At 35.5% G+C, this 27,105-nt stretch overlaps 1 protein-coding gene across 1 annotated transcript; it reads right to left on the reverse strand.

Moving 5' to 3' along the window:
* LOC150093072 (very long chain fatty acid elongase 7-like) lies at positions 1–26,174 on the reverse strand. Its single transcript, XM_090414145.1, has 7 exons — positions 26,117–26,174; positions 24,816–25,006; positions 22,604–22,684; positions 20,575–20,631; positions 18,870–18,975; positions 18,360–18,496; positions 1–198 (listed from the first exon to the last, which is right to left on the reverse strand). Exons 1-7 carry the CDS (start codon positions 26,169–26,171, stop codon positions 1–3), a joined length of 825 nt encoding a protein of 274 aa, XP_090270271.1. The 5' UTR covers positions 26,172–26,174.
* Positions 26,175–27,105: the final 931 nt, after the last annotated feature.

Below are 27,105 nucleotides of genomic sequence, written 5' to 3' on the forward strand. Positions count from 1 at the left end.
TTAAAGATATTCTTGAAATGAAAATACCCGATTGGGTTTTGGACCCATTTTCAAGTACAAACACAGACGAAGCTTTTCAATTACAAGAAGAACTAATAAAAGTAACAACAAATGAGTAATTGAAATTAAAATTCCTAAACGCGTACCAACAGTTCTTGTTACAAAAGCAGATGCCCATACTTTATCCTGGATTGTGGGCTGTAGTAAAAATGTTTCTAATCGCAATTTCAACATCATATTTAATGAAACGTGTGGTCAGTGCAGTCACAAATCTTTTTGTCTAAAAACGAAACAGACTGCAAATAGCTGATCGCGGTGATTTTATAATGCTGCTGACAGAGCCAAATATCAATAAATTGGTAGCAGCAGACAAGGATTTTTTCTCATTAAGATTGTTTTTAATATTACTGATCATTATTTACTATTTTATGTGTAATTTATGTAATGTCCTGCGCGGTTATCACTATCAACTGGTTTAGTAATAAGAAAAGAAATCAAACATTCTATTTCCAAGCCATCTATCTCCATGATATACAATTTTTTCCCGTTCAATTGATGCACCATTTGCCAGGCAGCCAGACGTGGCGTGACTTCTTCACCATCATTTTATTATAACATAATAAATGTTTTCATATAACATAATAAAATTTTAATATAACATAATAAACATATTATAACACGACCTACAACAACTCTCTACATCCCTACACCCTTCTACAATTCATACGGTTCTTTTGCGAGATCACATCAGATACCCACGCAACTCAATAACCAATCAAGAAATTTAAAACACATAGATAAGTACAGAACATTAAAACACGAACTCTGGAAAATATACCAACAAAGTTAAGAAACCATCAACACTAATATACACATCACAAATCACCAACATCCAATGCCATCATCCCATACATTAACAGGAGCAGCAAGATAAATAGTGAAGACTATATCGCCTCTCTTCACAAAAGCTAACCCAAGCTTCAAAGTAGGTGGGATTAACTCGTCTCACTCAACCACATGTAATCCTTATAACCAAAGAAACAGATTATGTAATAAAACGGTTAGTAACGTATAGAACAATAAAGAAGATACTGAAGATACTGATTATTATGTGATAATATCATTAATATAATGCTCTTATGTAACATGAAAAAATAATGTAATAAATTATTCTTATCATTAAAAATTATTATACAAGAATTCTGAATAATTTTCATTGTTAACATTGGAAGAACATGTGTTGTAAATACATAATATAGAGGCAAAAAATACTATTAAAATTTTAGTTGAAATCGATGTAGAAAATACAGCACTTAGAGCTGAATTCTGTAAAATTATAAGTTGCAACGTCAATCAAGATGTCTATTGTATGTGTAAATATTTTAGCAATCAATAAATTACTATTACTAATTAATTAAATTACTATTACTAATAAAATTATTATTATTATTATTATTATTATTATTATTATTATTATTATTATTATTATTATTATTATTATTATTATTATTATTGTAATACAACTAAGCCAAAAAATCGGCTCCCCCATTGAACCAAGAGACATCCAGTCAGTGCATCGGTTACCACAAAAAAGGAAAAGAGAAAATAATACCCGTCCTTCTCGCGTCGTAGTGCGACTCACCAACAGCCTAACAAAAACTACACTTATAAAAGCTAGCAGGATTAAAAATCCAGTAGTAAAGGATCTGAAAGGAGACCACGACAACACCCCAATATACTTGTCTGAATACCTTACTCCACACTATCAGAAAATATTCTACCAAGCAAGGAAAGTAAAAACAGAAAACAATTACCAGTTTATATGGATAAGAGACAGCAAAATATTCCTTAGAAAGACACAAGACTCAAAATCAATCGAAATAAAATCCGTAGATGACCTCAACAGGCTGACACATTGAAAGGAATATTGACAACCCTTAAAGAAGGACCAGCACCCCAACCAACATGAACGCACACCATCAAGCAGACGTAATCACCCTGGAACATGATAACTGCCACATTCTGAAATCAATATCAGAATGGAAACAACTGACAATCCCCAAAAAAGGACTATCTATTCTCCACATCAACATCAGAAGCATTCAAAAATACTGGCTGACCCTGCAAGCTTATCTGAAGGAAGATATAGATGAAATAGACATTTTAATACTGACTGAAGTATCTACGACAAACGAAGAGGCATCCTCCTACCAAATGCCACACTTCCAACAACACAAACACTGCAGACAAACAAAACGAGGCGGTAGTATAATAATATTTACCAAACATAAACTAGAAGTAACAGAAATAAACTATAAATTAGAATACGCAGAAAACATATGCATCGAAATTAAAAACATCAAACAAGAAAACTCCCTGATATTAAACGCAATATACAGACCACCCAACTTAAGCACCACAAAATTCCTAGAAGAACTAAAAGATGGCTTTCAGCCACGAAAGTAGGCACCTCAAAATACTTGATAATAATAGGAGACATTAATATAAACATTAGAAACATAAATAACAACACAGAACAATACCTAGACCTATTATCGGCATATAACATAACCCCATCCATACAGTCGTATACACGAGAAGAGATAGTCGGAAACACAACAACCTCAACCTGCATTGATCATATAAATATAAGGGCCCCTCCTAACAGCCACACAGCAGCCGTCATAACATGCAAACTAGCAGACCATTATTTCACAGCATTGCTGTTACACACTGAACCAGAACCCATAAAAATCACTGAGACTACAAAACAGTATCATAGCATTGTAAACGAAGCAATAGTGAACGATGAAATCAGAAAAACTGACTGGATGCAGATAGCATCTTTAGACTCTGCTGAAGCTGTATATAATAATCTTAAACTTGCATTTAACAAAATATACAACAAAGCATTAACAAAAATAAAAATACGCTCCCAAACGAAACAAAATCCATGGATAACAGACAACATACTAACAGACATACAAAGAAAAGATGCCCCATGGAAACAACTTAAGAAGTCACCAAACAATATCGCTTTAAAAGCTGAATACAAAAGAAAACGGAATCTCCTAACAACCCAGATTCGAACGGCAAAAAGAAACTATTACAGCAACAAATTAACAACAGCACAGAATGATATAAAGGAAACCTGGCACCTGATTAATGAAATGCTGGACAATATACACAGAACCACTGCCACAGAAACAATAAAACACAGCTTTGCCTGCGACCCCAAATCCCTCAAACAGTTGGCAAACAACTTTAATCAGCACTTTGTGAACTCTGTCCAAAAGCTACAAGAAACAACCTTTCCTCACACATACGAACATTCTCCACTAGGTCCACGAGCAACCCAGTCGATGTGGTTCCCCACAGTAACAAAATAACAACTATCACTGCCAATTCAACAAATAAATCCTAACAAAGGACCGGGGATAGACAGAATCAGACCAAAAGACATCAAGAAACACTCAACCGATCTACTTCCAGTTATACAAAAACTTTTAAATAAAATCTTCGAAACGGGACACATACTTGAAACACTGAAGCCTGCATTAATCACACCCATACACAAACAGGGAAAAAGAAACATAATAAGTAATTACAGACCTATCGCCACGCTGCCTGTAATCAACCAAATCATGGAGCGCATTGTACATCAGAAACTCTCCACATGCGTTGAAAATTTTCAAATCATACCCAAAACACAATAATGGCTTTCAAAAAAATAAAGGAACAGCAACACTCCTGGAAGATTTCACAGATCTAATAAACGCTGCATTGGATAAAAACAGAAAAACATTAGTGGTATTCATTGACCTAACAAAAGCATTTGACACACTAATACATAAAACCTTGTTAACGAAACTTACCCATATCGGAATTGGAGGTCGTCTACTCCAGTGGTTTAAAGCATACACGAAAAACAGAAAGCACATCACACGTATAGGATCAGCACACAGCAAAGAGGTACATGTAACCTGTGGAGTACCGCAAGGAGCTGTCCTATCTCCCATTCTATTTAACATATACACACACGACATAAGCCAACTCCCCCTAAAAAGTAAAATCTTCCAGTATGCAGACGACACTGCCATAGTATCCATTCACAACACTGCAAAAATCGCTTACAAAAATATGCAACACGACATCAATCAAATCACTAACTGGTTAACCGAAAACGGCATATATATAAACCATGGAAAAACCAAGCTAATGATATTCAAAAACCCCCAAATCCTGCCCATAGAAACTAAATATCTCACAATCAAACATTCATCCTCCTATACACAAAGTGCAGAACCTAAAATCACAACCATCACACAGGTGAAAACAACACGCTACCTTGGAGTTCACTTCGATGCAGATCAAAGTTGGAATAGCCATACAAACTACCTACATACCAAGCTTAGGATAATAGCAAGCAAACTATACAGATTAAAAGATATTGCCCCAACCCACATAAAAATACTAATCTTTAAAGCATTATGTGAAAACATTTTAAGATATGCAATCACATCATACGCATTCTGCGCAGACTACAGACTTAACAGGCTACAATGGTTGCAAGATAAAATGATAAAACTGATATTCTGGGAACAACCCACTCTTATGCAGGAAGCATGGACAAAACACAAAATATTTAAGGTGAAACACTTACGCCACTACACAGTAATGTTAAAACACTACTACAGCCCAACATATAGAGTAACCAGAACAACATATCAAATAACAAGTCCACAGTCAACAAACTACATAACATATAAGTACAACAATCAAAACGGCAAAGCCACCCGAAACTTCTACGTACCTGACATGATAAACAAACTGCCGTTCGACAACAGAAACCTGGAACATACAGAGAACTGAAACAGGCACTATATAAATATTATAGTGAGAATAAAAATTAGAGCAATTCCTGTTTCTCTCTCCCCCACCACACATACACACACACAAAAACCTACGCCAACCCCCCCTCCCAAAAAAACTCTCACTACAAGAACACAAAGAAACAAACACACCATGTCTAAATCCAACCCTATTTGCATAAAAAAAGTTAAACTGTAATAGCAAGCGAAGTCTTTCAAGCACGTACCAACAAACAGTAAAATCAACACCTGGCTTGTGACCACTATAGGAACACAAATATGAAACCACCACCCTCTGTCATCTATTATCTTCCTCAGATAAGCTCTGCTAAGCTTCGAGGAAGAAAATTACTAACTTGCAAGTATCTGTTATACACACTTGTAATGCATTATAAATATTACATACATATAATTACTACAGCAACTATGTATGCAATTCATCCGAGACATAAAAAATAAAAAAAATAAAAATAAAAATAATTATGCATAATCCGTATTGTAAATACTGTAAATATTATTATTGTATGTAACTTATACTAAGACATAATAAAATGTAAAAAAAAAAAATTATTATTATTATTATTGAATTGCGTGTGTAAGTTGCATTACTGCATTGTATCGTGAATTGTGTGCACATTGGTGCCAATCCATATTTAGCTAGTTTAAAAAAATATATATTCTTATTTATAAAATGTACTCTGCATTTTGTATATCGAATTTTCGTACTGTACAGAAAAGATAATATGTTTTTCATTGTGTGTGTGCAGATACTCTGTGTGATTGTAAACCTTATCATTTTCATTGTAAAAATAAATAAGTCGTTTATAAAAAATAAAAAAATATATTATTATTATTATTATTATTAATCAAAAGAAAAAAAAAATCAGCTAACGCCATTTTATTCCCGTATACGGGAGTAGGCGAGGCCATTTAGCCCTATCTAACTTTTGGAGACTGAGTGGGCAGTTCAATCTCCACTGGTACCCAATCAGAGAGAGATGGCCCAAGGCTATCGCTAATTAAGCGGTACGCAGGGAAGAGAGACGGCTCAAATGTGCCGCCATCTCGTGGTCCCTAACCCTAACACAATATATTTAATGTCTGAAATAATGTGGGTTCTAAGGCCGATTTTCTTCAGTTTACAGGACGAAAAACCCGAGTTTCCGGGAGGAAAAACCTGCTTACCTGTGCCAGAGATCGACTAACTCGGGAACCGGTCGAAAAAAGGCTTAGAAAAATTTCCTCTAGTCGCCGACTACACTCGAAACCAAGTCTTCCTTCGTGCGGCAAAGCTCGGCGGTGTGCAAACCCCACATCCGCTGAGCTACACAGGCTCTAAAATTCTAAATTCCAAACTTCTGTATAAACCTTATTGTAAATATTGTAAATATTATTATTGTATGTAATTTATACTGAGACATAATAAAATGTTATAAAAAATTATTATTATTATTATTATTATTATTATTATTATTATTATTATTATTATTATTATTATTATTATTATTATTATAGCCTCCGAAACCATAAAACACAGCTTCATGAAAGACGCAAAACCTATCCAACAACTAGCAAATGACTTTAACCAATACTTTGCAGAATCCATCCAAGAACTTCACAGTAATATTCCCCCAATCACAAAACGAGACCCTCCACTTGGACCGCGATCAAAACAGATATTATGGTTCCCAACCATAAAAGAAGCAGAACTTCTCTCAGCAATACATCAAATCCAACCAAACAAAGGCCCAGGAATAGATGGTATCAGACCTAAAGATATAAAGCAACATGCAACTAGTTTAAGTCCTATCCTACTAAAACTAATAAATAAAATATTTAAAACAGGACAGATACTAAGTATGCTAAAGACCGCCATAATTACAGCCATATACGAACAAGGAAACAGAAATTTAATCAGCAATTACCGACCCATAGCAACATTACCAATTCTCAATCAAATTATGGAGCGGATCATACTGAAGAAACTCACAGCATACACTGAGATCTTTAATATTATCCCCAAAACACAATATTGTTTTCAGAAAAATAAGGGAACAACATCTCTCTTGGAAGACTTTACAGACGTAATTAATACCGCCTTAGACAAAAACAAAATAGCCATGGAAGTCTTTATAGATCTAACCAAAGCATTCGATACACGTACACATCAAACCTTGTTAGAAAAGCTGAGGCATGTTGGAATAGACGGGCCTCTTCACAGGTGGTTTACAAAGTACCTCCAAAATAGAAAGCATATCACACGTATCGGATCAAACCGAAGCAGAGAGCTACCAGTAACCTGTGGAGTGCCACAGGGAGCTGTACTGTCCCCAACACTATTCAACATTTACACGCACGATATTAATCAGTTACTACTCAAAGGTAAGATATTCCAGTACGCAGACGATACAGCAATAATATCCATCCATAATAACGCAAGCATAGCCCAAACAAATATGCAACATGATATAAATCTGATCATAGACTGGCTCACGAAAAACTCCATACACCTAAACTCAGAAAAGACAAAATTAATGATATTCAGAAATCCACTGACTCGACCAGTTGATAACAAATATATAACCATCCAACATCCACTTTCCGACACAAAGAACACACAGAACAGCAAAACCACTACAATCACTCAGGTTGAAACAGTACGATACCTTGGAATTTACCTCGATGCAGATATGAACTAGAATAGCCATATAAAACATCTACACAACAAACTCCGAACAATAAGTGGCAAACTCTACAGGTTAAAAGACATAGTTCCCATAGGCCTAAAAACACTAATATACAAAGCACTATGCCAAAATATACTAAGATACGCTATAACAACGTATGCTTTCTGTGCACCCTACAAAATGACAAAACTGATCTTTTGGGAACAAAGAGACAAGAACGACTTTATATACACTGCAATATCAGAACACACAAAATACTGACAGCAAAACATTTATGTCACTATGCAGCCTTGCTAAAACATTATTTCGATGCCGACTACAGGACAGTTAGAAATACATACCGTATAACAAGACCTCAGACTACTAATTATATCACATATAAATACAATAATCACTACGGAAAGGCCACGCGAAACTTCTACATCCCAGACATGATAAACAAATTACCTTTTGAATACAGAAACCTTACAAACTACAATAGCCTAAAAAGAGCTCTAAGGACATACTACGAACAAGAAACACGCACCCAAAATACCATACAAACTTAATGAAACACAATATATTCGCTCAGGCTTCCAGTTCAGCGACGCATCAGTACATTCCAATTTATTGTGTGTGTGTGGGGGGGGGTGCGTGAGTGCGTGTGCGTGTGAGTGCGCGCGTGCGAATTTCTCAATCATAGATTCCGTAGAATCCAAACACAGCAAAAAAAAAACATAATAACCAACTGGTGTCATCCTCAGATAAGCTTACATTTAAGCTTCGAAGATGAAAGGAAAAAAAATTAGTTCTCATCCAAGAAGTATCATATGTAACGAAATGCATGTAATGTACGTATCACAAGAAAACCAATGTATGTATTATATGTAAACCAATGTACGTAATGTAAATATCACATGTAAACAAATGTAAGTAATGTATCATATGTAAACAAATGAATGTAATGTATATAATAATTATGACAAATGTATGTAACGTATATAATAACTATAACAAATGTATGCAATGTAAAAAAAATTATCTTAAAAGTAAATCATGAGTTTACACCGTATGTTTGTGAAAATAAGGACACATAATATTCAGATTGCATATGTGTAAATACTGTTGTATAATCACACCTTTTCAAACTTGAAAAAAAAAATAGTAAACCACAACATGTAATATTATACAACTTATGTAACTCTGAACAATATAACTGTAAATTATTATTATGATTGTTATATAAAAAAAAACTGTTATCGTCATTACAATTTAAATCTCATTATATGTAGCACAAAGTGCTGAACCTTGTAAAATAATATACTGAATAGATGATCATTGTACATATGTAAATATTTAAAAGAACAAAAAAAAAAAAAAAATTATTATTATTATTATTATTATTATATATATTCCAAATTCAAAAATTCTGTATAATCCTTATTGTAAATATTGTAAATATTATTATTGTATGTAATTTATACTGAGACATAATAAAATGTTTAAAAAAAATATATATTATTATTATTATTATGACCTAGAGGTCGCCGTGTAAGGATACGAACGGCTGCACGCTGGTATCGCTGCTCCAGTTTTTTATAGTTTTAAAGTGGTTCTAACTTCTGTTTTTAATTTAAAAGTGTCATAAAGTGATTCTACTTATCACGCTGAAGACAATGAAATATAATTCACCGAAATTGTCCAAGTGGAATCCGAATTTTGAGTGCGCTGAAAATTGAACAGAGTTCACCGTGGTTACCAGTGAGCGAAGAACAAAGGCCATCGCCATCTTTACAGTTGCTCAAGGGAAGAAAGGTGAGTCATGAAGTGCAGAAGAACCTGAAGGATTTATCGTCAGAGGGAAGTCATATAACCTACAGGAAATGCCTTAGGAATTTTCACTTTACATGTTCTCAAATTTCAGAAACAACATGGCAACTCAAATCCAATGACAAACGAGAGGAATGTAAGTGCGTATACTGCAGAGAGAATAAAGAAATGCTGCCATCCACGGCGCAACCGATTACACTAGAGGCAAAATCGGACGATGAACTGAACAGACAAAAAATAAAAGTGAGTCTTATAATTTGAATTCCGTAAATTTATTACTAGAAAAAGGTTCAGAGGATATAAAAACCAGCTTATTAGATCTTGCTCAAGAACTCTTTGATCAACAGAACGAACAAATGACAAAACTAATTAGCGAATATGAAGAGTTTGTTAAATATAATAATTAAACAGTCGAAGAAGTTTTGCAAACGGTAAAAGACATCAAAATCAGCATTAACGTACTAACTGACAAGCAACACAAAATGATGAAAGACACATCTGAACTCTGTCAAGAACTTAATTCCCCAAAACTACAATACGAACTTTTAAATCAACAGCAACATAAAGATCTTGTCATAAACAATCTTCCAGAAACTGCATCCACAGAAAATCTCAGAGACCTAGTTTTAAAGTTAGGCCATAATACTAAATGCTATTTACAGGCCACCAAACCTAAACATGATAAAATTCTTGCATGAACTCAATTGCTGGCTTTCAAGCCAAGAAATATGCTCAACCGAACACCTAATGATAATTGGCGACATAAACATAAATATTGCAAATGAAAACCAGAACAACATTGTACAATACCTAGACACACTATCCATGTATAATCTAATACCAACAATAACATCATGTACTAGAGAAGAAATATTCGGAAATATTATCACTGCCCCCTGTCTAGATCATATAAACGTCCGAGCACCACCAAATAGTTACACTGCATCAGTCATAAAGTGCAAAGTAGCAGACCATTACTTCACCGCTCTAATCCTGCACACCAAGACAATTACCCATGCAATGTCCCACAGAAGAAAAACGACAGAAAACAATAATAGACGAATAAATAGTCAACCACGAAATAAGAAAAACAGACTGGGAACACCTGGCTTCAGATTCAGCAGATATCTTATTCAACAACATTAAACTCACACTGGAGGAAATATATAAGAAAGCCACAAAGAAAGTCCGAATTCGTTCAAAAACAACACAAAATCCTTGGATAACACAAAACCTAATCCTAGAAATACACAGAAAGGACGCTTTATGGAAAGAATTAAAGCGATATCCAAATAACACAACTTTAAAAACTGAATATAAGATAACAAGGAATCGCCTTACAACACAAATCAGAAATGCAAAAAGAAGCTACTACAGAGACAAACTAACCTCCACACAAAACAACATGAAACAAACCTGGCATCTGTTCAATGAGATGCTAGATTTTCTTCCCAACACCACCGCCACCGAAACCATAAAACACAGCCTCATGAAAGACGCAAAACCGATCCAACAACTAGCAAATGACTTTAACCAATACTTTGCAGACTCCATCCAAGAACTGCACAGAAATATTCCCCCAATCACAAAACGAGATCCTCCACTTGGACCGCAATCAAAACAGACATTATGGTTCCTAACCATAAAAGAAGCAGAACTTCTCTCAGCAATACATCAAATCAAACCAAACAAAGGCCCAGGAATAGTTGGTATCAGAGCTAAATATATAAAGCAACATGCAACTAGTTTGTCCTATCCTAAAACTTTACAGACGTAATTAATACCGCCTTAGACAAAAACAAAATTGCCATGGTAGTCTTTATAGATCTAACTAAAGCATTCGATACACTTACACATCAAACCTTGTTAGAAAAGCTGAGGCATTTTGGAATAGACGGGCCTCTTCACAGGTGGTTTACAAACTACCTCCAACATAGAAAGCATATCACACGCATCGGATCAAACCGAAGCAGAGAGCTACAAGTAACCTGTGGAGTGCTACAGGGAGCTGTACTCTCCCCAACTCTATTCAACATTTACACGAACGATATTAATCGGTTACCACTCAAAGGTAAGATATTCCAATACGCAGACGATACTGCAATAATATCCATCCATAATAACGCAAGCATAGCCCAAACAAATATGCAACATGATATAAATCTGATCATAGACTGGCTAACGAAAAACTCCATACACCTAAACTAAGAAAAGACAAAATTAATGATATTCAGAAATCCACTTACTCGACCAGTTGATAACAAATATATAACCATCCAACATCCACTTTCCAACATAAAAAACACACAGAACAGCAAAACCACTACAATCACTCAGGTTGAAACTGAGTGATTGTAGTGGTTTTGCTGTTTGTAATATTGTAATATTGTAATACTATACCTTGGAATTTACTTCGATGCAAATATGAACTGGAATAGCCACATCTACACAACCATCTACACAACAAACTCCGAACAATAAGTGGCAAACTCTACAGGTTAAACGACATAGTTCCCATACGCCTAAAAACACTAATATACAAAGCACTATGCCAAAATATACTAAGATACGCTATAACAACTTCTGCTTTCTGTGCACCCTACAAATTAAATAGATTAATGTTGCTACAGTACAAAATGATAAAACCGATCTTTTGAGAACAAAGAGACAATAACGACTTTATATACACTGCAATGTCAGAACATAAAATACTGGCAGCAAAACACTTATGTCACTATGCAGCTTTGCTAAAATATTATTTCGATGCCAACTACAGGACAGTTAGAAATACATACCGTATAACAAGACCTCAGACTACTAATTATATCACATATAAATACAATAATCACTACGGAAAGGCCACGCGAAACTTCTACATCCCAGACATGATAAACAAATTACCGTTTGAATACAGAAACCTTACAAACTACAAGAGCCTGAAAAGAGCTATAAGGACATGCTATGAACAAGAAACACACACCAAAAATACCATACAAACTTAATGAAACACAATATATTCGTTCAGGCTTTCAGTTCAGCAACTCATCAATACATTCCAAGTTATTTTGTGTGTGTGTGTGTGTGTGTGTGTGTGTGTGTGTGTGTGTGTGTGTGTGTGTGTGTGTGTGTGTGTGTGTGTGTGTGTGTGTGTGTGTGTGTGTGTGTGTGTGTGTGTGTGTGTGTGTGTGTGTGTGTGTGTGAGTGCGTGCGTGCGTGCGTGCGTGCGTGCGTGTGTGTGTGTGAGTGAGTGAGTGAGTGAGTGAGTGAGTGCGTGCGTGCGTGCGTGCGTGTGTGTGTGTGTGTGTGTGTGTGTGTGTGTGTGTGTGTGTGTGTGTGTGTGTGTGTGTGTGTGTGTGTGTGTGTGTGTGTGTGTGTGTGTGTGTGTGTGTGTGTGTGTGCGTGTGTGCGCGCGCGCGAATTTCTCAATCATAGATTTTGTAGCTTCCCAACACAGCAAAAAAAAAAAAAAAAAAAATACATAATAACCAACTGGTGTCATCCTCAGATAAGCTTACATATAAGCTTCGAGCATGAAAGCAAAGAAATTAGTTCTCGTCCAAGATGTATCATATGTAACCAAATGCATTTAATGTACGTATCACATGAAAACCAATGTATGTATGTATTATAAGTAAACCAATGTACGTAATGTAAATATCACATGTAAATAAATGTCTGTAATGTATATAATAACTGTAACAAATGTATGCAATGTAAAAAAAAAATTCTTTTAAATGTAAATCATGAGTTTATACTGTATGTTTGTGAGAATAAGGAAATATAATATTTAGATTGCATATGCGTAAATACTGTTGTATATCACACCTTTTCAAATTATTTAAATCTCATTATATGTAGCACAAAGTGCTGAACCTTGTAAAATAATATACTGAAGAGATGATCATTGTACATATGTAAATATTTGAAGGAACAATAAAAAAAAAATTATTATTATTATTTAACAAATGTAAACAAATGTAAGTAATGTTGTATGATATGTAATCAAATGTATGTAATGTATGCAATAATTGTAACAAATGTATGTAATGTAATAAAAAAATGGAGGAAAAAAAATTATTATTATTTGTTGTTAATTTTGAAATATGAATGCAATAGATAAAATGTAGAAAAAAAAACTAGTATATATATTTATATAAATTTAATCCATAACCAATATTGTCAAAATGAAAGAGATTACTCTAAGCATATTATATTAATCATTGTAAATATGTATGTGAAAAAACGGAAAATACAGTGTTATTATTCATAAAAAAAGTATTATTAATATTATTTTCAATTTAAAAATAGCATTGTGAAAAAGTGAAATGAATCCATTCATCATTCCCTGCTGATACCAAAAAATAAATTATGGATATAATTTGAGAATTAATTGAACTGCAGATGAAAATATGAATGCAAATGATAAAATGCTGGAAAAAAATTATGTATATTTATCTAAAAAAATTATTCCACAACCAATATCATTAATATGAAAAATCTCTCTCTCTTAACACATGAAATGAATAATTGTAAATATGTATGGAAAAATGGAAAATACATTGTTAGTTATTATTATTTATGTATTTAAATAAGATATTCACTTAACATTAAATACTGAATATTTGTAAAGAACAAAAATGTAATAGTAATACTTCAATTGTATATTTGTAAATATTTTGTATATATGAAGAGGATAATAAACTTTGTAAAAAAAATTATTAGTAGTATTATTAATCCACTCGGTTTTTTTCACGAGTTAGAAACATGGCTAAGCGGCATCGAACCCCGTACAACACACAGGCTCATCCTAATAGGAGACATTAACATAAATATGCTTGAACACGCTTCTTCAACCACTAATACATATCTAGATATACTAACTCAGTACGACATAAACCCTACCATTAACTCCCCAACAAGAGAAGAAATTCTCAGTAACTCACTAACAAAATAATGCATTCACCCCCCCCCCCCCCCACCCCCCCCCCCCCCCACCCCCCCCCCCCCCCACCCCCCCCCCCCCCCACCCCCCCCCCCCCCCACCCCCCCCCCCCCCCACCCCCCCCCCCCCCCACCCCCCCCCCCCCCCACCCCCCCCCCCCCCCACCCCCCCCCCCCCCCACCCCCCCCCCCCCCCACCCCCCCCCCCCCCCACCCCCCCCCCCCCCCACCCCCCCCCCCCCCCACCCCCCCCCCCCCCCACCCCCCCCCCCCCCCACCCCCCCCCCCCCCCACCCCCCCCCCCCCCCACCCCCCCCCCCCCCCACCCCCCCCCCCCCCCACCCCCCCCCCCCCCCACCCCCCCCCCCCCCCACCCCCCCCCCCCCCCACCCCCCCCCCCCCCCACCCCCCCCCCCCCCCACCCCCCCCCCCCCCCACCCCCCCCCCCCCCCACCCCCCCCCCCCCCCACCCCCCCCCCCCCCCACCCCCCCCCCCCCCCACCCCCCCCCCCCCCCACCAATACAGCCATGGAGCCCACCTTAATAAGATGTAGGACCTCCATTCGATATGATGATTGCAGCAATCTATGTGGGGCATAATTTCCAGAAACGCACGATAACAATCAATGGGAATTTGAACTATTCTTCTTGTAGTCATCTGGACTGTTGTGGTGCGGATATCCCCTCTCAACCAACCCTCCAGTTCATCCCACAGATGTTCAATATGGTTGAGATCAGAGGTCTGTGAAGACCAGTCAATTGGATGTTCACAGACCATGCAGTTACAGCCTTATGATGTGGTACAGTGTCTTGATGAATGGTCAGTAACGTAGAACGCCACGACGTACGAAGCATTGCATTGTTCAGAATGCTCAGATACTTCTTGGAGTTCAGTGGTCGTGGCACTATAATAGAGGTCCGAGGCCAAACCAAGAAAGAACAAGACCATATCATGACAGCGGCATCTCTGAATTTCATAATTGGGATTACGCTCTCTTGTAAGAGAGGGTAACTGGGCATTTGCCACACTCACTTCCGTCACCTGCTCGGTAGAGGGTATAGCCTGGTTCGTCTTCCCATAACAGTTTTCCAAGCTTCCACATTCCACTGTTCATGGTCTTTATACGCTTTCAGAAGAAGCTGCATTTTGGTTCGGATAAGGTGGAGCTTGCATATTGCAGTCCTACAATTGAAACCGATGTGGTGTGCTTCGGTTTTGAATGTTTTTCTGCAGATTCCTGTACCAGTCGATGCTCGTAACATTGCATTAAACGTGTCATCCGACGAATGGCAGGTATTACATATTATCCTCAGTAGCACCCTATGATCACGTTAGGTGGAAATGATGGGTCGTCATCCACAGGAGGCGCTTGCAGTTGACTCCTTGCGCATCCATCTCACTATAGTATTACTGATTATCGACCTGCGATGGTCCAATTTTTCAACAGTTTGCTGAACACATATGCCTACAGCATGACATCCCACCACAGTGTCTGTTTTTCAAAGTCCGTCAATTCCCTTCTCGCAACCGTTTCACCTGGACACAGTTGCACTAACTTGGGGACATCAAATTCATCCAATTTATAGCGGCTACAAACGCTTGACTCGTTACATGGTACAATGCACCGTGCCTATTGCGGAGTCCGTTGACTTCTTTTTAAGCATTGCATAGCTGTATCTGGAAAATGGAAAGAGTGGTCTGACCATGATGTGTAGAAACTCCACAGATCTGCTGACTTGGCGTTGTTGGAGGGACAAAGGGTACGAAGTTCTGAATACCTGAGTGAAGAGTATTCCGCTCGACATGAAACTTGCATGAGTCAAGTATCTGAATAACCAAGAGCAGAAATAATAGCGATAATGTATCACGTAGGAGAACTTTAATAAAACCTCTAAAGTGCTGCGTGAATAGAGCAAACTGTCGGGTATTCATATCAGTTTGCTTCAGGTTATTGCTGACATCAAATACTTTAGCTTGTTTACAAGCCTCTTGAGTGAAACTTGAAAAAAGGGAGCATACCACTAATCTGCCTCCCTCCAGACAAAAACTGGCAGTGTGTATGATAGCGAAGTTATCTGCCAACTAATCGACAAGTCTCCAAAACAAGTTGCCATCAGTTTAAATTCATACAAAATCTAGTAATCCTGCCAAACTGCTCGATTTGTGTTTTTCTCGAAAATAAAGGATGGACTTGATGTCCTCAATATGTTCGACTTGTCCTTGAAAGATATTATTCGCCGAGTATGCTCGAGAAATGAGGAAGGAGAGGAATACAAACCAGAAAATCTGTATTGAAGGCCAAACATAGTGTTTAGAAAACCGTCCTTGATAATAGAGAGAGAGAGCTGTTATATCATCAAATCAAAGTATTTCCTGATCATAAGGACAATTGTAATATGATATCGTAGAACCCCAGAATGAGACTATCCTGCATTTAAAATTATATTTATTAGTTATTCTGCTTTTGGTGGTGTACATTGCTTAAAAATGTCATCATGTTTCCTTAGATCTTCTCCATATAATAATTTCGATCGCAGTTGAACTTGGAAATGTTGAAAAACAAAACCCATAAAACATATTTTGAAAACAAAAAGACACCAAGATATTAGATGAATCATCTCTGTTTGGTCTCTCTACTTTATCAAAAAAAAATATCACCAAATCAAAAAAGAATCTACAAAAAATGTGAAGCCCATCAGTGAAACCCAATTCGGTTTTAGAAACGGTCTGGGAACAACAGAGGCTCTTTTCTGTTCTCAAATCTTATTCCAAAAATGTAGTAACCAAAACAAGGAAGTATTCATTTGCTTCATTCACTTCGAGAAAGCATTTGACAAAGTCCAACATACTAAAATGATTACACTATTAAAAAGGAATCGGATTAGATGGTAAAGTCTCGAGTTAGATGGTAAAGTAATCAGGATCATTGAAAACTTATATTGGAACCAAAAGGCATCTTCAAGTTGATGACATTATTAAAGACTCCATTAACATCAAACGAGAAGTAAGGCAAGGATGTGTGCTGTCACCCCTTCTTTTTAACATATACTGAGAAGCCATATTTCAAAAAATCTTAAAAGGAAGAGGATAATGTAAATGATGAAATCATCAGTAACATGATTTCATCATTTACACAGCTCATCAGCAAATCGGATGCTGATGAGCTGCGTCATCAGCATCCGATATGCTGATGACACAGCTCTCCTGGCTGATAATATTCAGGATCTTCAAAATCTTCTTGACCTAGTGAAAGAAAAAAGTGAAAAAACGGGGATTAAAAATAAATATCATCAAAACTAAATTCATGGTCATAAGCAAGAAACGAATTCTTAATTCAGGACTTTCTTTAAATGGGAAACAAATAGAAAGAGCGGCAAAGTTTAAATATCTCGGCACTGGTTAAATGAAGAATGCAATCCAGAAATGGAAATAAAAGTTAGAATTGAAATGGCAAGAAAACATTTTCTCCTGATGAAATCCTATCGTGTAACCGCAGTTTAAATTTAGAGCTTAGAGTACGCATGGTTAAATACTACGCATGGTCTATACTGCTGTACGGTGCAGAAACTTTAAGTCGAAGACAACATCAATAGAAAAATTTGAAGCCTTTGAGATGTGGTTATACAGACGAATGTTAAAAATCCCATGGACAGCAAAATCATCCAATCAGGAAGCACCGGAACAAATGGGAAAATTACGTGAACTTTTATATACCATAAAAAGAAGGAAAACTGCTTATGTTGGTCACCTACTTCGTAATGAAAAATATAAGATACTTCAATTGATTATAAATGGGAAAATAAATGGAAGAAGAGGACGAAGAAAATCTTGGCTGGCAGACATCAGACAGTGGACTGGCTTAAGCTCTGCGGGACTGTTCAGAGCGGCTAAGGATCGCTCAAAATTTGCCAAGGTGGTCGGCGATCCCCGATAGGAAATGGAACTCAAAGAAGAAGATATTATTTGATAATAGTGTATAGCTTCTATGATTATACTTGTCCGTGGCTAAAACAAAACTGTCTTATGAATTACGTTGTATGAACCACTTACCATTTGCAGTTGGGTAAGCTGTTTCTTCCAGCCTGTGTATTTGCTCATCTGTGGACCTAATGCTGCCAATGCATAATAAGTGTACATGACCATGTGTACGATGCTGTTTAACATTAAAGATATTCCGGAACTTCCACCTACAAGAGAATGCTTTTTTTTATTCCGATTTAATTCGTTCTCTCCATTCTCGCTACAAAAAACAAATTCATTTTTTTAAATGTCTTGGTTATGGAAGCCCCTTATTTGACAACATTCTGTTTTTCTACGTTTAATAATAAATATAAATGATAAACAATATTGGTTTCCTTATTCCCCATTTAGTTTGTAACAAAGTGATTACACCAAGAACCAGTTCGATATTTTTTCCCTAAGACACAGAACGTCTGTTGCTTTATATATACTTACAGTTTTAATAATCTTGCAAATAATCTCAGAATAATTTTAATCTTACAATAATCTTAATCCTACAGTATTCTCTCTACAGCAAACATAATCTTACATTCATCTTACCTGGAGCATATTTAATGATAATCCACGTTCCCACAAGAGTTCCTGAATGATGTACGACGTGTAAGTTACTTACATGGGTAAATTTTTTTCTCAGAATAAAGAAAATCTACAAAGAAAGACAATAACTAAAAACACTCGAACACATATAAGTTTGAGAATGTGAAACAAAGAAATATATATATATATATATATATAATAGTGTTTTCAATAGTAAACAAACATTTTAATATTTATTGATTATTCAAGTGGGAATATATGCATTCTTCTAGTTTTCATGAAAACGTATACAGACGAAGTCATTTTCCAATATCTCTTGTATGTTTATCGGGACAATTTACTTCTTACACATCAGAAGAATAACATCTATGTTTGGGGATTTGGGGACTATTTGGCTTTCACGTTTTCAGGTTTCACAAACATCCACCGAAGCAATTGTAAACTGTAGCTGTTCTTTACAAAAAGGCACTTAAGGATACGAAAAGAGAGCATTATGAGTTGGTTTAAGTGTTGAATTGTGAGAAATCTTTATATCAAAATAAAGGACTTCCATTGCTAAGTCGTTTTCGACGATTCCCTTTGATTGGAATGATCTGGGTTCAAATCCCGTTCTAGAAAGCGAAGTACATTTATCACAGTTTTTCAAATGAAAGTGACTTAGCCGGTCTCATAGTGAGGTAAGGGTTTACTTACAGGAAATTATGGTTTTTTTTCGTCCCGCAACCAGACAAACTGCCAGGAGAACACACGCAATATACAGACCAAAATACGTTACAACCATTAGCATTATACTGGCTTCATCGTAGATGGTACCAGACCTATCTGTATATGGGCCACACCAGAACTGTCTCCTTACACGTGATAAATAAATAAATCGCACTTCTTCAGTATTCAATACTTTCTATCAAAATGTCCCTGCCTGATTTTTTATGAATAAATGAATTAAACTGACATATGAGATGCTTTTTTTGATAAGTTAAACATTTCAAAATGTTTCCGGAAACAAACAAAAAAAAAAACAGCAAAAAATTTTAGAAAAATTAGATAACATGTTGACCTCTGGATACTCGTGATACAATGGACAACTAGGATGACACATATATACTGAATAAACACTTGGAATATCACTAACCATGATGCTCTTAAGGCCACGTTTAGACTTTCTATATCATGCCTAGCAGCAGAAGGAGATTATCTTTCAGCTGAAATTATTTCAATGATATTTCTTTCTTTATCTTCACGTACAGATGATTTGGTAAACCGCTGTTCTGGACAGGTTGTATAGCTTATTGAGTTTATAAGGCTTGTCTTTTCATAATTAAATAATAAATATAAATGTGAATGGCGCAGCATACAAAGTAGCGACTTCATTAATGGTTCACGTCTAAGTTGCCTTATAGCCATAGCGATCGAACGGTGTTTTTGTTTTCCCTTGGTCCCGTTTCTGCGTTATTAAATAAGCAGTCAGTTAACTTCTTTCCATTTAAATCTAGTTTCATCCAGTTAAATTGTTTCAATAGTGAACGAATTTACTTTATAAGAAAAATAAATGGGAAAGAAGATTTTTATATTATTTTTAGAAACAGGGAGAGTCCATTCAGTGCTTTATCAAAATTGCTTAATGTTTGTTGTATGAAACTGTTTATTTTCTGCAAAATTACAATAACCTCAATAAGACAATCCACGATTAGAGAGAGACGATACTTACTGTATCAGCAAGTTCCATTATCTTTGTAAACATATATATCCATGCTGCTACATTTCCCTAAAGAAAAAAAAAGATGAACAATAATATTACAGTGTTCTTCTTACAAAAAATATAAAAACCTATTACAACATCCAGCTTAAAAAGTAAAATAATAAAATAAAAAGATAGCATTTCTGTGTAGAATGCAGCTCTGCCCTATTTAAACTTTCATATCAATGGCGTGTTTCCAGAATCGTTGATCTAATAAATTCCAAAGGAATGCAACTGGAATTTCATCTTCTTCTTACTTTTTTCTAGACCAGATTGCGATGTAATCCATTTTCTTTTAATACGTGAGAGGTCTGAGTAATTATCAGTCATATTAATCAGCTTTAATCTTTCTTTTCTCATTAATGATTAAAAGTCCGGTTTACGAAGAACAGCTACATGAAACCTAGAATCGAATCGTACCATGGTTTGATGATACTGTTAATCATTGTCATCCTAAGAATGATGTTTATCTTTCTGATTACTTTCAGTGAAAGTAATCAGCAAGATTTGTAATTACTAACCTTCTGAAAGAGTAAGTGTTAAAAGGATACGATGCTTTAAGTATTTACTGGTCATATTGTCGTCATTATTGCATCATGTGGATAATCCTTACTTGAATAGTAAGAGGAAAGTTCTCTCCATACCTGGGAAACAATGTCAGCATGGTCAACAATTATTTCAGAATAGAAAATGCACTATTTCAGTTCCATCAGTCCCTTACCACGTTCTAGTTTGTAACACTGAAACAGAGTTCATCCACTTCAGAAAGTGCAGAAGGTTTTTAGCTCACGAAAACGCATTTTTCTTCCTATACTGTACTATATCTCGGTAGGACACTTTTCTCTCCGTTGATTTGCTTGGAAGGACCCGAATTCAAGGAGTGAGGAAGAGTTATTATGGCTATGTTGTTAAATTGAAGTTGTCAGTGTCGTAATGAGGGTGGTAGTATGCAGACAAACATATTAAACATGTTTGGGTGCTTTTAAACCTGAAATTACTTAGTATTCTTTTAAGCGGTGTATGTCAAAGGTGGTGATTAAATGTAATTTAGAATTTAAGGAATTTGTTAGGAGACATCCTTTGCTTTATACTCGCGCACGTTACTTTTCTGTCCGTTATGATTTGCACAATTCCGTACCCACACACACACATACTCAGTGTAAGTGTGACCAGAAATCTTATATGTCATAACTGAGCAACTTCATTATGAAAATCAAATCTATAGAAACAACAACAACAACAGTTTAAATTTTGAGAGCAAAATGTTTGAAAAACCTATCACTGCTTTCGCTGCTCCAAAACATGTTCATATGCAATATCAGAATAGGACTAGCATTTAATTCTGTAACATATTTGAGCACTGCGTTTAAAGTCTTTCAGAAACTTCAGAAGCATACTCATATAATGTAGACTTTCTAATATTGGAGAATACAGTAATTTATCGTAAAAGATCTCGGCTCTCGTTACGATGGTAAATATCCCTTAATTTTAGAATTGAATAGCCAACTTCAGAATCAATTAGAAGTTATTCTATCATTTGTAAAGTCATATTGATCAATCTAAACAATCTGCCTAAATAAAAGTATAATTGAGAGTACATATCTTCATATACTAAAACCAATTCCTTGCTTATCAGTTCTATACATAAATGTTTAAAAGAATATAATTGAATAGTTCCATACTGAGTGGAAGTATCGTTACGGGTTTATTGATATATAGAGCTTAAAAGCTATATTCAGGAAAAGATAAAAAAACGCGTTTATTTAGGTACATATCATTAAGCAATTCCTTACTTCTCTGTTGCATTCTCGAAAGCAGAGAGTGAATTGGAAGAGGATGTTTATTGGATATTTGTAGATTAATTTCATCGGTGCTTGTTTTGGGGAAGCAGCAGACAATTGAGAAAACTGAACATCCTTAAATAGAAGAATGACCACTCAAACACTTGAGTGGGCTATTTCTTTTTAGATATTTATTATATATTAATCGGTTTACTTACTCTCTCTACTCCAAATGGATGCTTAATGCTGGGTGAAGCACAGAAGAATGAATGATACGATACTCGAAGCACATTTAAAGACTGTAAGAAAAAATACAAAAATGAAAATACATTGTCTACCCAATATATTTAAGCTCTGCGAATATCTTAGATATCCTTATTACAAAAACGAAGTTATACCATTAGTATAACTAATATACTAATATACTAATGTAACTTACTAATATACGTTACTGTGAATCTAAAGATATAATTAAAATAGTGCTTTGAATAGTTTAGCAAGATTACTTGAAAATAATTGGAAGTGTTCTACAAAACAAAAGTCTAGGAATAATTGTCTTGTATTTACTAGAGTAATTCCCTTTTTTTTCTTTAATATTATTATTATTTCACCAGTATTCTTTCTATTTATTTCATTAACTAGAAAGATTGAGTGATTGTTGTTATTATATAAGTGATTTGCACTTCTAATTTTGTTTTATTAGACATGATTCATTGGCTGAATCATGAATCAAATAACATCATCAGGTGATGATATCAGTTGATGTATGAAATATAGTTATTTTCCTCTACACACGTATCTTTTCCCAATATATTTCGCTGTTCCTACTGCTGCATTTTCGGCTCTCTTTGTTGCATTTCGATAGATGTGGTTGGAGTCCTTTCTTATCCAAAATTTCTAGTTCGTTTTTGAGTAAATTGTTACCAGGTGGTCCAGCAAATTACAACATGCACTTACCTATCTTATCTTTAGTAACTGGTCAAAAAATTCAATCCCTTAAATAAAACTAGGCTGCATAGTTTTTATTGTAAATTCTTGAGATTTTTTACTCTTTAAATCATCCTTGATTGAAAATTTCTTCATTTCTTCCATTGCACGTTTTCCCTTTTGGAAGAACATCGCCTAATCATTGGCTCCTCTCTTTGTGAGAAATGTCTCTTCAGAAACTTCTTCCAGCCTTCATCATTCATTATGAAATTTCTGCGATGTTCACCCTCGCGAGTTAATATCTCGTATCACACTATCTTTCCATCGTAATTACGATATATCAGTTTTTCGTTTTCCTTCTTTATGAGCATTTCTTCATAAATATAAAAGTCATTCTACGTATTAATTTCTATAACGTCAAAGGGAAATCTTGTGAAATTTTGAAATGCATCGAGATTTTCCCGATATTACCCGATGGACCTTTTCCTTTCATTTTTAAACTGGAAATTCTTTCGTTATTATTATTGATTTTTTAAATAATCAACACATTTTAAATAATTAACAAAAAGTAATAAAATATTTTATAGTTTATTAGCTTTGTTTATTAATTCTATGAAGTAGTTTATTCGTTTATTTTTAATTATTGTTTCTATTTCGGATAAACACCTTTGCCATGATAGAAGGATCTGACCCATTACGCACTTATCTACGAGATACGGGTTCGATCTACTGCTTTCGTAATAACATAAACTCAAAATTTATTGTTACACCTAACTTCTGTTCATGTCTCCTGCAGAGAGATTCCATACGACTGTGCAGAATACTTCTGCACAGTGGCATACAAGAAGGAATTGTAGTGGTTCAATAATACTCACTGTATCACACATCGATAAATTGGGTGGTAGAGGACAATAAGTACCTCTGGAATCTGAGAATGCCGTTTCACCCATGGTAGGATATATGAATACATTAAATAGCAAGTAGTGCTCCCAAAATTATGATGATGATGGTTACCATTAATTCAGAAATTAATCATAATGATCACTCATTAGTGGAATAGAATGGTTGTTACACATGGAAATCCTTTTTGATCCTACAGTTCTCATCTTGAACAAATCTTTATCAAGTAGAACATAAAATTAATTACCACTATTAAGGCAATATTTGGCACGCTGTTTAATGTTTATTCGTATGAGAGTTAGCCGTGATCATTAAAACTCATTCAGTCAACTATCTTGACAAGGAAATTCAAATCTCACTTTAATGAAAACCATTGGTTTTCCTTATAGAGATGTTTGAATATGATTTTAAGTAAATTCATATTGTGCTTTTCGTTTATGATGGATATCTGAAATAACTCGTTCATCTTTTATCTTGCAAAATACATTACTTCTCAAAACTGAAAAGATGTATTGCTTGAAGCTTTCATATTATCCAGTTGATTATATCAAAAGGAGTATTTCTGCTTATATTAATCTAAATGTTGTTAAGATCTGTACTTACTTCAATGGTTAGCATTGTGCTAAGTGCTACCATGACGATGTTATAGATAGCCATTACGTAGCGAAGGTCAAATGGATTTCTGTTTTTCATAAATTTTGGACCTGCGGTCTTGGAAAATATGACGTAGCAAACTGAGATAAGGAAGACACTGTTTGCATTTTTCATCAGAGGATAAGCCGACATTAGTTCATCTGAGAAAAAAAGAAGAATGAATGTCGTTATATTCACGAAATGAGTAAAACATCAACCTTGTATTCTATTTATATTATTTTTGTCAAATTCATTCTTAATGAATAAAACTTTATTGGCATAGTTTCATTTGTATATATTGTTAACGAACTCGAAACCTTATTTGTATTTACAGTACATACTGTAATATTTAAAATACCGGAAGAAGAAAATCGACTGCGAAAGCACAGCCTGTAATATGTCACCAATGGTGCAGAAATCTGTAAATAGGAAATCACGATGCTACACAGTGAGAGGAAACTGGAAATTTAATTGCACGGGATGTAGGATTGCTTGGTTATATAAGAGATTTGATCAGATGTCTTGTAAATGTCAAGATTGATCACCTAAGTTTCTTCAAACCTTTGCCATAGCTTGTATCCGAAGACGAGTAAGTTGACTAGTGGATCTAATGTGGAGCGAGAGTGGTGTAATCCACATTAGTGGTCATTAATTAATGTGTGTATTCAACTAGTGAAGAATTTGGTTGTTGATGTCCTCTGTTGATTTTGAGGGATCTGAGGTGATGACATTACACTCGTTTCGATGCCTGACTTATTCTTGTGCTTCTGAAATTGTTGAGCATAGCTTTCTCTTAGTGTAGCTTGTAAACGCAAGAAGAATATGTTGGGTAAGTTTAGTTGGATATATATATATATATATATATATAGGTCTCCTCCTCCCCCCTGGCGCCTACGCGCTCAACTCCCCGTGTTCCGGACTGGTAGGCCGGTTCTCCTTGAATTCCGATGAATCGAATTTTGAAGACTCGACACTCAAGGTATTCCCTGAGTTTCAAAACGTTTCAAATAACTTGAAAAAACGTTACAGAAAAACGTTACATAAAAAAGTTACAAAAAAAGTTACATAAAAACGTTACACAAAAACGTTACAGCCTACATCCGTTTCAAGCCGACGTCACATCCGTTTCCAATTTCAGCTTATCATTTTATATGTAGAGTAGATATATAACACACTTACTTCCTTAGCCTATTAAAGCGTAACTGAAATCAAGATCAGTTCCTATTATTCTAATAATAGATATTTAATATATAAAAATCAGTTTGTCTTACCTGGTGCTCCAAATATTGAATCCAAATCGACTGGAAAAGTCAACGATTCCTCCATGATTCCTCTAACAAAAGAATGTACAAGTTGTAAAGTAATGTAAGATAATGTCGGTATGATAACCAATAGATTATTGAAGTTTTCGTAGTGTCATGGTGGTCTGAAAAGTTCTCGGCCTAGCAATGAAAAACCGAATTTATAATTTCAAAATTATTTTTATGTTTCAACATAATCTCCCTTAAGACTAATACATGTATTCCAGCGATGCTCTAGCGCCATTATCAATCCCTGTAGTGGTTCTCAGTACGATCTGTAAAATACCTCTATATGTAATCACCTCTTGATTCGAAGAAAAACGCTGACCAGCGAGAAAGAGTTTTAGTTTCGGGAAGAGATAGAAGTCACAAGAAGCCAAATCTGGAGAATATGGGGGGGATGTTCCAACAATTCCTAATGCAGATCCCTTAATTTTCCCATTTCCAAAACACCTTTGTAGGCAGGTGCATTGTCCTGATGAAGATGATTTTTTACTTCTTCAAACCAGGCCTTTGATCACGACGTTTTTCGTCTAGTCTGGTTAAAAGATAGGAATAATATTAACCCGGTTATTTTTTTTACCCTTTTCAAGATAATTAATAAACAAAATGCCTTTAGCATCCCAAAATACCGATGCCATGACCTTTCCTGTTGATGGAACTGACTTTGTAGTCTTTGGAGCTGAACAACCAGCTTCTGTTCACTGTTTTGACTGCTGTTGGGATTCTGGTGTGTAATGGTGAATCCAAGTCTCATCCGTAATAATAAATCGACACACAAAATCAGTTTTATTCTTGTTCAAACATTCCAAGCACTGTTCAGAGATTTTCATGCGAGTGCATTTTGATCTGCTTTGAGCAAGCGCAGCAACCATCTTGCGCAGAGCTTTTTCATTTGCAATTCTTCATGCAAATTATATCCTACACATTCTTTTGAAATGCCTATAGTCTCAGCAATT

The sequence above is a fragment of the Typopeltis vanoorti genome, chromosome 24, assembly GCF_054136105.1.
Source record: "Typopeltis vanoorti isolate ZY-2024b chromosome 24, IOZ_Tvanoo_1.0, whole genome shotgun sequence".
In the NCBI taxonomy this organism is placed as follows: Eukaryota; Metazoa; Arthropoda; class Arachnida; order Uropygi; family Thelyphonidae; genus Typopeltis; species Typopeltis vanoorti.